At 44.0% G+C, this 17,500-nt stretch overlaps 2 protein-coding genes across 4 annotated transcripts in view; both read left to right on the forward strand.

Annotated features, from left to right (window-relative positions):
• Positions 1-926, forward strand: part of capn15 (calpain 15) — a 78,523-nt gene extending 77,597 nt beyond the window's left edge. For all 3 annotated transcript variants that reach the window (XM_063221862.1, XM_063221861.1, XM_063221860.1), the window contains exon 13: positions 1-926. This exon is cut by the window's left edge and continues 1,685 nt beyond it. The gene's annotated coding sequence lies outside the window, so the exon portion shown is untranslated.
• Positions 927-6,699: 5,773 nt separating this feature from the next.
• The window catches only part of LOC134467884 (putative protein MSS51 homolog, mitochondrial), a 22,698-nt gene continuing 11,897 nt past the window's right edge, over positions 6,700-17,500 (forward strand). Inside the window, exons 1-5 of the mRNA XM_063221865.1 lie at positions 6,700-6,811; positions 9,327-9,492; positions 10,072-10,221; positions 16,082-16,206; positions 16,774-17,337. Coding sequence (XP_063077935.1) covers positions 9,335-9,492; positions 10,072-10,221; positions 16,082-16,206; positions 16,774-17,337 — 997 coding nt within the window. The 5' untranslated portion in view covers positions 6,700-6,811; positions 9,327-9,334. The remainder of the gene's footprint in view (positions 6,812-9,326; positions 9,493-10,071; positions 10,222-16,081; positions 16,207-16,773; positions 17,338-17,500) is intronic.

Below are 17,500 nucleotides of genomic sequence, written 5' to 3' on the forward strand. Positions count from 1 at the left end.
GTGTGTGTGTGTGCGTGTGTGTGTGTGTGTGTGTGTGTGTGTGTGTGTGTGTGTGTGTGTGTGTGTGTGTGTGTGTGTGTGTGTGTGTGTGTGTGTGTGTGTGTGTGTGTGTGTGTGTGTGTGTGTGTGTGTGTGTGTGTGTGTGTAAGTGTTTGAGGAGTGCTAGACAGTGGATGGATGAATCTGACGACGCTGATGCACTGAAATCTCCTGACGCAAGATCCAGCACTGCTGCACCACCGCTCGTGCACTTGGTTAATCTGGCGTCAGTCCTCTCACTCTCTCTCTTTCTCTCTCTGTCTCTGTCTCTGTCTCTATCTCTCTCTCTGTCTCTCTCTCTCTCCCTGTCTGTCTGTCTGTCTAGCTGTCTAGCCCTCCATCTCCCCTCCTATGTCTCTCTTGTCAGCTCATGTGTCTTGTTCTGTGACTAGTTTGTTTTTTTTCCTCTTCCTCTGCATTGTCCTGTGGATCATCTCATGCTTGTGGGAGCGTCATCACGACTCAAAAGACAAGATTGCCCCCTGGTGGATTAACATTAGAAATTACACTTCACACTGTGCACACCTTACAATTACATACACTAACATGCACACACACACACACACACACACACACACACACACACGACAGGGCCATATCCTGATTTGTACATTGTATAAATTGAATAATAATACCACATTGAAATGTGTGTGTGGTCTAACCTGTACAAAAGAGACCCAACAGACCCAATAGACCCCCAATGAAATCAAAGCGATCGCTGGAGGAATACGCAGCGCTCCACTGGATGTGAATGTGAGGATGTATAGAATATTTTACTGATTTTGGAGACAAGAATACTATATGAATATGTATAAATATCTCTGTATGTTAAAAATTTGCAATCTCAGGTTCCATTGGACCAAATAAAGTTTTTTTTATGAAATGTCGCCCATGTCTCTGTGATCAATACTGTACAACGGGTTTTCAAAGGGCGAATATTTATATTTATCTTTGCATGCATTTTTTTCCCTTATGGTTTTAATATTCTAATCTACACATGTATGGAATTCTCTTCAGTGCTTGATGGCAGACTTCAGATTCAACCCATGCATCACGTTGTCTCTTCAACTTGGAGGTAAATGACTGGTCTAGCAAGCAGATGCTTTCTGTTTTAATTCCTGTCTCTCCGGACCAGGGGGGTATACTAAGAACATGTTTAAGTAATGAACCGGCCTTAGGAAGTGGTAAACCTGCTAAGAGATGTACCTGCAGGCATCATTTAGTTAAGGAAATGAGGACTCCAGGCTCTTCTATTAGATGTTTTACCTCACCACAACGTCAACATAACCTGGTTTACTACTGAACCAGCTTCTTAGTCTATGGTGGCCCCATATTGCTCCCTCCATGTGCTGGTTGCCGCCTTGTATTTGGCTGTTCTCTCCCATGAATGTGTGAATGGCTAAATGTGAGACATTGAACTGTGAAGTGTTTTCTGTCACCACTTGAGTGTGAGGAAGCATCATGCTGTATAAAAAGTCCATCTCCATTTTGTTGTGATGGCTCCCCGTAGAAGGTCACCTTGAGTGTTAGTAGTTGTATAATGGCATTTGTGTCGCAATACATTTCCCTCTCAGAAAAGAGTCCCAACATTTTTCAGGTTTTAAGTGTCATCCCTTTAATAAGCCTCTCTTCTCATCTCTCTGTCTCTCTGTCTCTCTCTCTCTGGTATCTCCGCTATCTCCTGCTGCCATCTGGGATCCGGTGCCAGCCTCTAAGTGCCACCTTTACCTGGCATGGCTGATGGAGGCGTCCAGATGAAAATGGAGAGGCTGGCACGGGGTGCGTGGCTGGCTGGCTGGCTGGCCGGCTTAGCGCTGCTGGATGGGAGCGAGGGATCTGCTGCTATTTGTAATCAGGTTTGTGGCTTACAGAGACTGGTTAGCATGTGAAAGGGAGTGTAACCTCTGAGGACCCCTTTGGCCTCCCGGCTTTGTCACGGCAGGTGGCTTCTACCTACGCAGCAGCCTTGTCTTGTCCCAGCCCAGTTGTAGCTGTGTTTTGTTTTTGATTTGTTTGTTTGTTTTTTTATTATTTATTTGTTTTGTTTTTTGTGTTTTTTTTTTTGGGGGGGGGATTGTTTGTCAGTTTGTTTTCTCAAAGGAAATTTAAGACAGACGTTCAACTCTGACATGACGAAATCAGCACCACACAGAGCAAGTTGTCCAGGGTCATGTTAAGTTCATATTTTTTGTTTTCTTTTGTTCTACTCACTGACCTGAATAAGTTCTACCACAACAGGAATTTGTGTATTGTTTCAACTTCAGGTTCAGAGTTCTGAAGCAATGAACCCAAAACAAATCATTGAGAGCTTGTTGTGAGTTTACCTCCAGTGTCCTTTGATGAATGCTGAGCAGATTTCAAGCTGGTTGCCTGAGTGAGATGCACACACATGGTTCCCTCCTCATGCCCTTTAGTGACCACTAGGGGCCCTCGGTTGACCAACCATTTGGCTCTCATACACGTCCTGTCACTCATTACCTTTGCCAAGACAAAGTCGGCGAAGGTTATGTTTTGACCGCTGTGTATTTATTTATTTATTTATTTATTTGTTTGTTTGTTTGTTAATATGTTTGTTTGTTTGTTTGTTTGTACTTCGTATAACTCAGACAGAACTGAACCGATTTTTATGAAATTTGGTGGGATGATTGGTCATGACCCAAGGAACAATCGATTAGTTTTTGGGAGTGATTGGGTCAAAGGTCAAAGGTCAAGGTCAAAATGTTTGTTTGTACTTTGTATAACTCAGACAGAACTGAGCCGATTTTTATGAAATTTAGTGGGATGATTGGTCATGATCCAAGGAACAATCGATTAGTTTTTGGGAGTGATTGGGTCAAAGGTCAAAGGTCAAGGTCAAAAACGTAAATTGAGCTGATTTATATGAAATTTACTGGGATGATTGGTCATGACCCAAAGAAATGTATGCCTGTGGCGTTAAGTTCTGCTAGGAAGACGAGACAGTTCCTCACACTCATCACTCACCTTAATTATCCAATCATAGCTCCCGGATGGGGAACCCCGCCACGTCTCTCGCTTAACCTCAGCTTTCAGCCAATAGAATGTCTACGGCTTGATTTTAAAAGTCTCTGTCTGTTTCCGCTCTTTGCTAATCAGAATAAGCAGACGCCGACGCCCCACCTCCATCCCCTTCAACCTCCGTCTCCTTGGACCCCGTCTCCTTAAACCTCCGTCTCCTTGGACCCCGTCTTCTTCAACCTCCGTCTCCTTGGACCCCATCTCCTCCAACCTCCATCTCCTTGGACCCCGTCTCCTTCAACCTACGCCTCCTTGGACCGCATCTCCTGCAACCTTCGTCTCCTTGGACTCCATCTCTTTCAACCTACGTCTCCCGATGTCCTGGTTCCCTGGTCCGCTTCAGCCTTCTTCAGCCTTATCTCCACGAGCCACCGTCACCAGTTGGTCCCTGTCCTGTAATGGGGGGTTGGCTTCGCCCCTGCCTCATCATCGGCAGGATATGAGCCCCCCGTTTTACAAACTATATTCTGCAGGTCGGGGACCTGCGCCAAAGAGAAATGTTGCCTCCCTGTGTATTAATAAATACCTTTCATTTCATTTTGTCTATTGAGTCTTCTATGGTAGAAATGCAAGCTGTGGCGTGAAGTTCTGTTGGGAGACGAGACGGTACCTCACTTCATTTTATTTATCAATCGAGTCTTCTATGGTAGAACAATCGATTACTTTTTGGGAGTGATTGGGTCAAAGGTCAAAGGTCACGAAATGGTCAAAAATGTAAATTCAGACGATTTTTTATGAAATTTACTGGGATGATTGGCCATGACCCAAGGAACAATCGATTACTTTTTGGGAGTGATTGGGTCAAAGGTCAAGGTCAAGGTCACGAAAAGGTCAAAAACGTTTTTCTTTGCCAAGCACTATATGCCAGAACAACGTGTGCATGCGGAATTGAATAAGAGGTCAAGACTGGGCCAAATATGTAATATTACGATATTCCGGTCAGATTTAAATGAAACTAACACCAAAATTTCGAGAATGTTACGCCCCACACTCTGAAGATGGCCAGAAAAAAATAAGTGGCGTAGGCGAAGGTTTGCGCTCTACCGAGTGCCCATTCTAGTTCTCCATGCATCAACTCCTCTACCTGGATTGCAAAACTGTAAGTAGTAAGTTTAAGACTAAGTTCAAAATTTCTTGAAGGTCCAATGTGAACATTTGTAGGTGTCTAGGTGTCTATACCGTCTAGGCCTTCATTTGAGAGGCCACTTCAAATTTTATAAAGCCCTCCAAGAGCCATACTATGAACACAAACCAGGATTTCCCCTGCACTTTATATCTATATTGAAGGCAGCCATGTTGACATCAGACCCCACCTTCACTAGGTCCCCTGAAAAAAAAACTTAATTGTGTTGCAAATTTAATTTACAAGATTTCTTTACCAAACATGTCATATTTCATGTCCAACTGCATAACATTCAAATTATATCGGGTGGCAGATAAGACGGCTTTAAGGGCTGTAAACAGCCCTCGAGACATACAGTAGGTTTCTCCGGATCTGATATCTGTCAGCAGATATGTATTCGTCGTCGTTGTAGACACATTGACTTTAGATTTGACTTATACACATGAAAAACCTCCATATTCAAAATACACTAATACCTCAGGGAGTTTTCTCTTTTGCTCTGATCTCTTTAGACATGAGAAACACATAAGGTTTGGAGGTATCATCATGTCACTTCTCGGCCCTGTTGGAATTTGCAAAGTGGACCTCTAATGCCTCTGGTGGTGGAGTACGTTAATGAAGTACAGTAGCACCGATGCAGATGCTTGTATGACACTTGAACGCAGCCTTGAACTTAGTTATTTTAGGTATAGCCCTGAGTCTGTCCACCATAATAACAAAAACATAAATTACATGATACAGATTTGAACATCTCAGTTCAATTCCAAACTAATGTGTGTAATTCCAGCACTTGGTTGCTTGCCATAAAATATTTAATGTAGAAAAAAATACAAAGTAAGCACCGGTATTATCATAATTCTTCTGAAAATGGGCCGAAAACTTGCCATATAAAGGAGAATTCCTGTCATTTTCGGCATGCCGTTGTATTAGTCACTCCACCATTACATTACATTGACTTCGGTAACACTTTACAATAACTACCCAAAAAAGCTTAATAAACACTTTCTTAGCATTCAATTATAATTAACATTTAACAAAGTATTTACAAATGTTTGTAAATGAGTAAGAACCAAACTATGACATCACAGTGGAGTGGGAATCAACTTCTACTGTGTGAGTTTTATGTGGTTTCATGCCTTCTGGTCTTTGGAGGATAAACTTCCAGGACCGATAGGACTGTGCTGTGTCTGTTGTGTTAACATAGTATTTCTTGCCCATGTATAAACATTTGTAAACATTTTGTTGATAATTAGTTCATTATTTATAAAGCGTTTATAAAGCTTTTTTGGGTAGTTATTGTAAAGTGTTACCTTGACTTTTTAGTCCCTCACAATGTATTATTTTTTTGTTCAGCGCTACTTCATTATTATTATTTTTAAAGCTCTAATGCTCTACAGTAAACATCACCAAAAATGTATTGTTGTCTTTTAAGTTGTCTGCTAATATTGTATAACTATCGGAATGATATTTGGAGATTGTTAAGACTCGTTACGTGTTTAAGAATGTAAAATAGGTCCCTACCGTGGTGCTAACGGTAGGGCACTCCTCTGCTATGAGGCTGACCCGGGTTAAAGTCCTTTGCTGACCCTTCCCGTATCTCTCCCCACTTGCTTCCTCCTTCACTGTCCTAATAAAGTCAAAAGACCAAAAAAAAAGTAAAATAGGGGACGCTGTGGTACAGCGCGCTAAGCCCCCACATTTGGGCTTGCATGTCCCAACCCTGCCCCATATCTCTCTCCACTTACTTCCTGTCATAATCTCATAAAACCCTCAACATAACCCTCAACATAAAGAATGTATGATAAATCATGCTCCCATTAGAATGGCCAGGATCTCAGAAAGTGGCTGAACAAATACTAAATGCAGTGTTGTTAGCTGACAAGCCAAGAGTAGGAGAGCAGCACCTGCATGTTAATATTGGCAGGAAACCAGTATCCTCATTGTTTTAGCCACGAAAATGCATACACTGTATACCATGCATGCATGCATGCGTATACCATGTTTTGTGCAATCTGGTGCATTTGGCTTCCTTTACAGTTTTAGCCTACAAATGACCTAAATATGAAATTCATTAAAAATATGCTTAAACATAAAAATGATGAAATATATGTACGTGCCTTGTCTCTGCTCTCCCCAGTGTTCCACACACTAGCTCTCCCCTGCGTCTCCCATCTCTTTTCTGACTCTTGTCTGCCCTCTCGTCTCCTGTCTGCCCTCCCCTACTGGTTTTTAGCACCCTCATCTTGTGACACAGGGCCATTACTCACTCTCTGTCTCTTAAAAAACAGACCTCTGCCCCCCGCGGGCCAAGAACCTGTCCAGCCAAAGGGAGAGGGGGAGAGAGAGAGAGAGCAAGAGTGAGATGATGTGACACATGAGGTTGTTAAAGTGGCCAAGAGCCTGTCCATCCTGAGAGAGAGAGAGACAGAGAGAGAGACAGAGAGAGAGACAGACAGAGAGACAGACAGAGAGAGAGAGAGAGAGAAATGATGATGTGACCCATGAGGGTGTAGAAGTGGGACAGAACCATGGAAGGAGGGTTGGGGTGGCCCCACTGAATTTGGGACGATCAGCTCCTGAGGACACTCCTCCTCTTTCTCAGGGCAACAGAAGGTACAGTACAGGCTTTTTTCCCCTCCTTTTCTCTATCTCTCTGTTGTGTTGTGCGCTTTCTCTTCTTGGCATGTTCTTCAGTGTGCATTCTTTCGAACAGTCATTGTACGATGCTAATTTCATACTTGAAATGCAAAAATGAATTTTACCCTTAGTTGTGCATGTCTGACAAAATGTACATATTACCTTGGACACCTTTTAAGTGTCTTTCCTGTGAAATTTAGGAGATATTTTAAAAAGTTCAGTGGTAGTTTGCGACCCCATCACCTCCCATTTTCCAAATGCCATTTTTTAATCTTTTAATGTTATTGTTACATTTTAATTTGAAAATCACAGGGAAAGTAAATGCACTTCTAAACCATACAAGTGAATACTACTATTAACAACTTCTGGAATGGATATATCTTACATGAGAGCCTATTCAAGGATTCATTCTCTCCATGACCCTCCTGCAAAGTGCAAAATACAAAATAAGAACAAAAGTTATAATTTGGTACTACCATGATTTGTATAAATATTTATCTGTACATTTGAATCTACAATGTCATCTTACGTTCACTAACTTTATGAAAATCACAGTTTATTATTGACAACTATACTGAATGTTCCATCTGCAAAGACTTTTAAGTGGAGTCATTTGTCCCCCCCTTGGGTATATAGTGGTCGATAATCTATTAATGTGTGTCGTCACATTAAAACGGGATGTGGAATCTCTTTACCATCTCAAGCTGTGAGTGGTTGTGTGTGTGTGTGTGTGTGTGTGTGTGTGTGTGTGTGTGTGTGTGTGTGTGTGTGTGTGTGTGTGTGTGTGTGTGTGTGTGTGTGTGTGTGCGCGTGTGTGCGTGTGTGCGCGTGTGCGTGTGCGCGTGTGCATGCGTTTGTGCGCGTGCATGCGTGTGTGTGTGTGGTTGCATGGGGGAGTTAGGATGGCAGAGAGTGGAGGAGGTGAAGGACTTAGCAGGCTTGTGTGTGTGTGTGTGTGTGTGTGTGTGTGTGTGTGTGTGTGTGTGTGTGTGTGTGTGTGTGTGTGTGTGTGTGTGTGTGTGTGTGTGTGTGTGTGTGTGTTTGCGTGGGGGAGATAGGATGGCAGAGAGTGGAGGAGGTGAAGGACTTAGCAGGCTTGTGTGTGTGTGTGTGTGTGTGTGTGTGTGTGTGTGTGTGTGTGTGTGTGTGTGTGTGTGTGTGTGTGTGTGTGTGTGTGTGTGTGTGTGTGTGTGTGTGTGTGTGTGTGTGTGTGTGTGTGTGTGTGTGTTTGCGTGGGGGAGATAGGATGGCAGAGTGGAGGAGGTGAAGGACTTGGCAGGCTTGGCGTATGTCCAGTATGCTAATGTACCCCTGTGCCCCATTCCCCAGGAGACGGCCCCAATAGTGTAGGATGTCAGGCCTAAACCCCCCCTGTAGGATTACCAGCAGAGCCGCTCCACACATTCCCCTGTCTTATGTACTACACGCACGCACGCACTCACACACGCACGCACGCACACACATACACAGAGCTGCTGACAGCTTTGGCCGGGCCCAGGACAAATTCATCTGAAAGGGCCCCAAAGCCAATGCATACAATGGAAAGGTGACTCAATTCTGGGCCCCTTCTCTCCCTGGGCCCGGGACAAGAGACCTGTTTGTCACCCCCAGTCCGCCTCCCTGCACGTACACACACACACACTGTTTGGTCTATCATGCAGACTGTGAACAAGAGGAATTTGAACGCATGTTCAGAATGTATATATGGAGTGATTTAGTGTGGGTGTGGTTGCAAGTGTGAGACTGAGTTTGTGCATGTGTCTGTACTTAATAATGAGTACACATGCATACTTCATAGTGTTGAAACAACGTTACCATAACAGGACAGAGGTCATGTTTACCATAATGTATGTTCATGCATATTGCATACAGTACAGTATGTGCATCAACTTTTGTTGTTTTGTGATGGTCGGGCAGCCGTGCCCTAGTGGTTAGAGAGTTGGTCTTTCAATCTAGGGGTTGCCGGTTTGAATCCCTCCTGATCTCTCCCTATATCTCCATCCATGGCTGAAGTGCCCTTGAGCAAGGCACTTAACCCCACATTGCTCCAGGGACTGTAACCAATACCCTGAAAAATCATAGTTGTAAGTCGCTTTGAATAAATGAAAGCGTCAGCTAAGTGCAATGTAATGTAATGTAATGTAATGATCTACATTTACAAAGTGTTGACTATCACTTGAGCGTATGCCACTGTAAATATTGCACTTAAAGATACAGATCAGATAAAATGTTCAGATTAGATACATTCAGGGCTCTACATTAACACCAGCCAACTGGCAAAATGCGGTGAAAATTCAGTTTGGCTGGTAGAAAAGAAAACTTTCCAGCCATTGATTATAGCCATACTGGTAGAGAGTGAATGTGTGGCTAGTAAGATTTATCTACAAGCCAAATTGGCAAGTGATGAAAAAAGTTCATATCATAGTCCTGGATACATTATCACGAAGATTTTGCGTGACATCCTTTAAGATTATTTTCTTTGCTTGATAAGGCATCAACATGGCGGCTCCTGTGCCAGCGCTCCCCCAGTCCTATGCCCCTGGTCTGGACAGCGTGTTCTCCGACCAGCTGGGTTTCTACTCCATCGACTCCAATGTCCCCGGCCTCTCCAAAGTCATCTTGGACAAACTCCACATGAAGGACTATGGAGACTACAGGTGCAGTGTGTTGATCATGAGGATATGACTTCAATGTTTAATCTTAGCTCTCCAAAGTCATCTTGGACAAACAACGGATCATGGAGACTACAGCTACAGTTTAATGTGTTGAATGCTGTCCCTATGTTAAAGAAATTGCATTTCTTTATTAGTTCATGTTTTTATGGGAGTGTTTTATAACTGTAATACCTTGAAGACATGAAGTATAACTTTTGTTCACTTCATGAAAATTGGACCTTTACCAAGAGCACTTGAGTCTACATTTACTACAGTGTCTCATATTTATGTAGTCTAGTGTGTCCTCTTCAGGAAAGTGTGTTAAATTTATGCAGTCTGGTTGTGTGTCCTGCTCAGGGAACTCCTTTATATTTATGCAGTCTAGTGTGTCCTCTTCAGGAAAGTGTGTTATATTTATGCAGTCTAGATGTGTGTCCTGTTGAGGAAAGTGTGTTATATTTATGCAGTCTAGATGTGTGTCCTGTTGAGGAAAGTGTGTTATATTTATGCAGTCTAGATGTGTGTCCTGTTGAGGAAAGGGTGTTATATTTATGCATCCTAGATGTTTGTTCTCCTGTGCAGGCAAGCTATGGAGGGGAAGACCAAAGGTGTGACCTTTCGCTCTAACCGGGAGATGTTTGAGCAGTTGGAGGACACCTTTAAATTCTGTGCAGCCTGCAAGAAGCTCCCGGCTCATCTGGCAGACCCCAAGGCCCTCAAGCGCTGCATTAAGTAAGTGAGGTCACCAGAGAAGCACCCTACCAAACACACACACATACACACACAGTCATGCAATACACACACACACACACACACACACACACGCACACGCACACGCACACACACACACACACACACACACACACACACACACACACACACACACACACACACACACGCACACACACACACACACACACACACACACACACACACACACATACATACCATACACACTTACTCCTTACTCACTGACCCCCACACCCCCTGACAACAGACTCACTCTGTCACACATGCCCCACACACACACACTTACACACACACACTTTCTCCAACCCACTTCTCCTTTTTATGGTTTTATGATTTTCTATCTTTAACTCCAACACTCATCCCCTTGCCCACACACCCCATCCCCTTCCCTGCCAAACACACGCAGCCTTACATACTCATACACCCAAAGTTGCCCACAAACAAACGCAGCAGGATTTTGTCTGCTCTCCAAGACACGTCCAGAGCCGGATTAACGCACAGACTAGATATGGCTGCAGCCTAGGGGTCCCCACCTGCCAGGGGCCCCCTGATTGGCCAGAAGTGGAAAAATTCCAGAATTGCGACAAGAGGCAATATTGCAAAAATCATCTGTTGTGTCGAGCACAGTTGGTAGACATCTTATCCATAATTCTTAGCTCGTAATTTTGACACTGTCTATTGTAAATTTGTCACGAAAATTGCATTCTGGTGTAGGCGCACAGAAACCTGTAGCCTAGGGGCCCCAGGCCATCTTAATCCGGCCCCGGACACCCCGCATGAGATCTGTTGCATGTGGATCAGGCAGAGTGCACTTTGTGGAGCCACTGTGGTTTGTGTCGGTGTGTTAATGTGGTGAAAAGAATGACAGGCAGATGACACTCGCTGGGCACAGGGCTTACTAACTCACAGGGGTGCTGAGTGTTGAGCAGAGAGATAATCCTAACAAGGGTAAACAGAAGCACCAGAGAGAGAGAGAGAGAGAGAGAGAGATGGAATCGCCAAAAAACTTTTCCATTCCCACACAGCACTTCGATACCCAGAGAGAAGAACATTTGAATATGAATATCATATGCCTACTGATAACCATCTATACTGTTATGAAAAAAATATATATATTATGAAAATCTCTATGACAGATTGCTAACTGTATTTTGTGAAACAAATACACAATGTTACATGACATTCCTACGCCTTTTTCAGTAGTCTATCTCCTATGGCGCTGCCTGGACTTTGTGTGGGCACATCACCAAAACGTTCACATGACCTGCTAAAATGGCACTCTGGGGATTTGAACAAGGGCAAAGCAGCCTGCAAGATAGAGTGGGTTGACAGTGGGGGCTGCCGAGAGAGAGGCAGAGAGGAATAATTTACCAGAGGCATTGGGAATACACGCATGAGAGCAGGACAGGAGAAGGAAAATGGTGTATCGGATTTGGGTAAAAAATACAGTGAGTGCTACTGCAAAGGGACATAGCAAAAAAGCTACAAACAACAGGCAGGAACTGTATGATCTCCTATTAATGAAGGCTGTAGTGGTGGCATTCAGGTGGTTTGGCAGGGCTGCTGACAGCTTTGGCTGGGCCCCCCGGACAAAGTCATCTAAAAGCCCCACTCCCACCCAATACCTTTACGATGTAGTACAGATCCCAGTTCTGGGCACCCTCTGGGGACCCAACTGACCCTTTAGTCCACCCATGTCTGCTTCCCTGTGCTTTGCCTTTGTGATGTTGTTGGCCTGAATCAGGGTACCACTCCAGTCCAGACTACAGCGTGATAACAACCACCAATATATCACCAATGAAGAGCTGGTGCCGAGCAAGTCCACAGGGTCACAACCAGAAGGCTACCAGCCAATAAACACACAGCTTGGGAATTTGTCTGCCCAGAATGGCATTATGAATTATCATAAGGGCCAGAAATGGAATATGAAATCTATATCCAACTATTTAAAGACAATTTAACTTATATAGGCCTACAGTTAAAGACAATATATAGTTGTCATATACTGTATAATGCTTAAACTGAGGTGTATGTGTGAGATTGTACTCTACTTAACCGTGTGTAAAAAAAAAAAATCCTACTTAGCATCTGCACAGGGTCTCCGCGGATCCTTAAAAAGTGTTAAAAAGTCTTAGGCCTACTTTCAATATTTGGGTTTTACAATCTTATATTTAGCCATTTTTAAGTGTGGTATTATATTTACGTGGGAGGTCTTATTTTTCATCTGGCTAGTTTGAATGTAAGAAAAAAAGTCTATTTTCTTCGCACTATAAATATTTAGCGGCACACGTCCCTTATCAAGATGCGGAAAAGTAGCCTAGAGTAGGCCCTAGCTGTCGACTGCGGGCTGTAGCCAGGTGTCTGTGGCGCAGCACAGCCCGCTGGCTGGTTAGAACAGGCACAATATGAACGTGAATCGAGATGGGTAGATGCAATTTCAGTGTATTATGGCTTGAGGACGAGAAATGAAACAATTGGGTAGGCGCCTATTCAAAGCAACGTCGGAATATTAAGCTCGATGTAAACTGTCGGGAGGACGCATATTCATTTAGTCGTTGAGGGTAAGCTTTAAATGTTGTCTATGGTAAGCATGCCCCTTCCTTTAAATGTTAGCCATGCCCTCACGTTTGGGTGAAAGTTGCTATTAAGGGTTAATTTAAAGTCCATTATGGCCGTAGGCTATAGGCCTATTCGAAAATATTCTAATTTTTCCTTCATATGACAGCTATTATGTCCTCGATTGTAAGTCTCTTTGGTTAATAAAGCTTCTGCCAAATCAGCCTGATCTCCAAAAATTCTGTGCTCCTGGACACGGATGTTAAGGACACAAAATCCGTGTCCAATAGCACGGATTTTGCCAAAATTCCGTGCTTCTGGACACGGAATTGTTTTCCGTGCTCCTGGACACGGAATTGTTTTCCGTGATGGGCACACGGAAGTGTTTTCTATAGGCTATTACCACAACACTCTATCATTAGAAAATACGCACCAAATGCTAATCCTAAACAAAATAATGCTATGGCAATTTAAGTTGTGCCCTGACCAAAACATTCCCTAACCTTAACCTGTCATTAAAGACATACTGTATTTTTTGAGAAATACCTTTTCCAGTTGGTTGCTAGGCTATCAAATTCATATAATGAATGAAAGTAAACTAGCTGTGCCCAGACCAAAACAATCCCTAACCCTAACCTGTCAGTAGGAAATGTTTTTTTTGAGGAAAAATATTTGAAATTAGAAAAATCCTGAGAAAACACAAGACTGTGGAAACATAGAGCTATGGGAGTAGCCTATAGAGAGAGCACTTCTCTGTGTCCATCACGGAAAACAATTCCGTGTCCAGGAGCACGGAAAACAATTCCCAGTTGTGGCAAAATCCGTGCTCCTGGACACGGATTTTGTGCCCTTAACATCCGTGTCCAGGAGCACGGAATTTTTGGAGATCATGTTATTGGCCAAATGCAATGCAATGTAATGTAATGCAATGTACAAATATATAAACTCACCGGCCACTATATTAGGAACATTTGTCCAACTTATCATTAGTGCAAATTTCTAATCAGCAAATCAAATGGCAGCAACTCAATGCATTTAGGCATGATGTAGACCGAGTCAAGACGATCTACTGCATTTCAACCCAAGCATTAGAATGGGGTAGAGAGTTGATCTAAGTGACTTTGGACGAAGCATGGTTGTTGGTGCCAGACTGAGTAGGCCTATGTCAGAAAATGCTCACCCACTGGGATATTCATGCACAACCATTTCAAGGGTTTTCACAGAATGGGTGTAGCCTCATAACGCATGCCGTAGACCTACCTCCTGTGGCATGCTGTAATAGTAATTGAAAAGTTAACTGCCACATTACTACACTACTATGACATAAGGGCCTTACTGATGCACTATGACTCCCATTCTGGTAACAGCAAATGTATAACGGCGTGTCTTAATGGGTTAAAAAGAGAAAAATATCCAGTGAGCATCAGTTCTATGGGTGAAAATGCCTTGTTGATGCCAGATATCTGAGGAGAATGGCCAGACTGGTTCGAGCTGATAGAATGGAAACAGTGACTCTAATAACCACTCGTTTACAACCAAGCAGGTAGAAAAGCATCTCTGAACGCACAGCACGTCGACACCTGAAGCAAATGTGCTACAGCAGCAGAGGACCTCACTGGGTGCCACTCCAGGAACAGGACACAGAGTCTGCAATTCACACAGACTTACCAGAATTGAACAATATAAAATTGGAAAAACATTGCCTGGTATTATGAGTCTCGATTAATGCTGTGGCGCTTGGATGGCAGGGTCAGAATTTGGCATGAACTCCATGGAAACATGCAGGTTTCTAAATTTACACCAGCCAACTGACCAAATGCTGGTTAAATTTCAGTTTGGCTGGTAGAAAAGACCAACTTACAAGCCACTTTGACCCATTAGTGAGTGTATGCTTTGCTAGTAAGATTAACATCTACTAGCCATTTTGGCTAGTGATGAAAAAAGTCAATTTAGAGCCCTGGAAACATGGATTGACTCTGCTTTGTATCAACAGACCAGCCTGGTGGCGTTGTGGGGTTGGGGATATTTTCTTGACACACTTTGGGCCCCTTAGTATCAATCAAGCATTGTTGCAATGCACAGCTTACCTGAGTATTAATTGTTGATATTTAAGGCATTTCTGAAGATAAAATTGGGTCCAATACTAGAAATGTTTACCCAATAGAATGGACGGTGAGTGTGTATCACATTCATCTTATAAGTACGAACTGTACTATGTTATAGTACATTAATCCAATTTAAAATTGATACAACAGATTTTACGGTGGCCTTTTATGGTACAGATGGGAACAATAAACAACAATAACATGGCATACCAGCAAGCTTATAACAGAGACTCTTCACGAAAGAGTTGAAATGGAATGCTACAAGCACTGCACAACAATAACCTTTCCCTATCTCTTGTGGAGACTGGCCTTTGAGTAGAGGTTACCATGTTGTTGCCAGTTCTCCCCCACTGGGGGTGATGATGCCATGCCATGTATGGCTGTAGTGGGGCTTTTCTGATTTTGGACTCTGACGACACGTCTGCATGACTCTGAGCTGCTGACCAAGCCAAGCCATTTGCTGCCTGTCCCCCACATGAATGCAGTTAGAGAGTCGATTGTACATCTGATAGAGTGTATTTGGTCTCAGAGTACTCTTAGCGTGTTCAATTGACACTGAAGCACATTGAAATTGATCTGTGTATGAAATGCGTTATACAAATAAACTTGCATGTCTGTGTGCTGTGCAGTCAGTCTGTAAATTCCCACCTGCGTGCCATGGCTTCTGTCATGCTGTTTCTGGGACAGAGTGTCTCTTAAAAATCTGGTATGTGGTCCCGCTGTGTTGTTGGCTGCTTTGATAGGCCACGATGAGGTTTGCTGTAGACGCAGTGCAAGGTCAGAGTTTATGGTCCGTGTTGTGCTCTGACAATGACAATGACAGACATATGTCTTTGGCCCCAGTCCACGAAAGACACTTAAAAAAGTGATGGCGTGGCTAACGTGATGCGTGGCAGGTCTTTACTTCAAATCCAGGGGGCCGTTGGTTATATTAATGTTTATAGGATGCACCCCCCCCCTCACACACACACACACACACACACACACTTACTGTATCTGTCAAGTTTTATGTCATCCCCTTAATAAGCCTCTCTTTCTCCCTCTCTCTCTATCTCTCTCTCCTCTACATTTTGTTCTCTCATTCTCTCTATCTATCTCTTCTTCCTGTCCTCTCCCTCTCTGTCTCTCCCCCACCTCTATCTCCCCTCACCTTCTCCATCTTTCTCTCCTCCATCCAATAGGTGCCTCAATCTGTATTACTGCTGCAAGGAATGCCAAAGGAGTGACTGGCCCCTTCATAAGAAGTTTTGTAAGAAGCTGCGTCTGGTAGCCATTGACAGGCTGGTGGAATGGCTGATTTCAACAGGTATTTCTATTATATTATATTCTATTCCAAGTTTTCACGTCAAATTGTGTTATGTGTTGTGTTTTAAGCCCTGATGCAGTGCTTAACTCGACAGTGCATCTTCAAGTCTCAGACCGTCATGTTTAACATGTCTGATGAAATTTTGATGAGATGCAGCCCCACTTTCTGCCCCCATTTTGCATTTTACACAAGACAGATTTCATAATTGAATTCATGCATGAAGCAACAGTCAGGACCTACAGTATGTGTACATTTTCCCCAAAAGCTCACAGTTTAGGCCTAATGTGTTTTTCTACTCATGTTGTGTCTTCTTTGTATGATTAAAAAGAAGTATTTTGGGGCTTTTTTTTGCCTTAATTATGACTGGTCAGCTGAAGAGGTGGAAAGCAGAGAGGGAGAGTTGGGAGAGAGAGGTGGGGGAGGCCTGGAAGATGGCCATGATGACCACGATGCCTGGAATCAAACCTGGCCCCCTGGTACAACAGTGTGGAGCCTTAGCCTTTTGAGTCATGGACAATGCCATTTGATGGAGAATGAATCATGACCCCTAGATCTCTTGGTATCTAGGCGATCTTCCATTCCCCACACAAGCATGGACCAGACCTGCTGCGGAGATCAACAACTGGGACGACTGGCTGGCCATGCAGGGAGATCTGGCGCCCCGACTGGAGCCCGTCCTGTCTGGGAAGAACATGAAAGACCTCTGGAAGAACGTGAACCGACCGCGGCCAGAAGATGGCGACTTGAGAGAGTCCATGTGGCGCGTGTGTAGCGAGTTCCTGACCCGGCCCTTGACCATCGGCATGGCCATCAAGTTCTTCGGACTGGACCCCTACGCCAAGCCCCTCACCATCCACCTGGTGGGAGCCGCCCACAACGAGACCCTGGGGGCCCGGGCAACGGACATGGACGAGCTGAGCAACATGTTCCCCGGGCACCAGGGCCTGGAGGTGGTGATGGTGGGGCCGGAGGTGGTGGAGGGGAAGGCTATTCGCCCACCGCTCGTGCAGTTCGGACCCAGAGGGAAGAGCTACATCACTGGCCACAAGGGCCTCTATCATCAGTTCTGGGAAGACGTGGTGGAGAAAGGAGATGCGCCAAAACCTGACCTGGTGGTTGGCTTCCATCCAGGTATGTACTGTATGGAGGCGCACAGCATTCATACTGTCACGTGGCCTAGCCACATGTGACTACTAGACCCATACCAAAATGACGTGAGGTCTAGAAACTAATCCTAGCCACACTAGACATGGAGCGGTACCTCAACTTTGCTAGTCAACACGTCAACCTAACT

The sequence above is a fragment of the Engraulis encrasicolus genome, chromosome 17, assembly GCF_034702125.1.
Source record: "Engraulis encrasicolus isolate BLACKSEA-1 chromosome 17, IST_EnEncr_1.0, whole genome shotgun sequence".
NCBI lineage: Eukaryota > Metazoa > Chordata > Actinopteri > Clupeiformes > Engraulidae > Engraulis > Engraulis encrasicolus.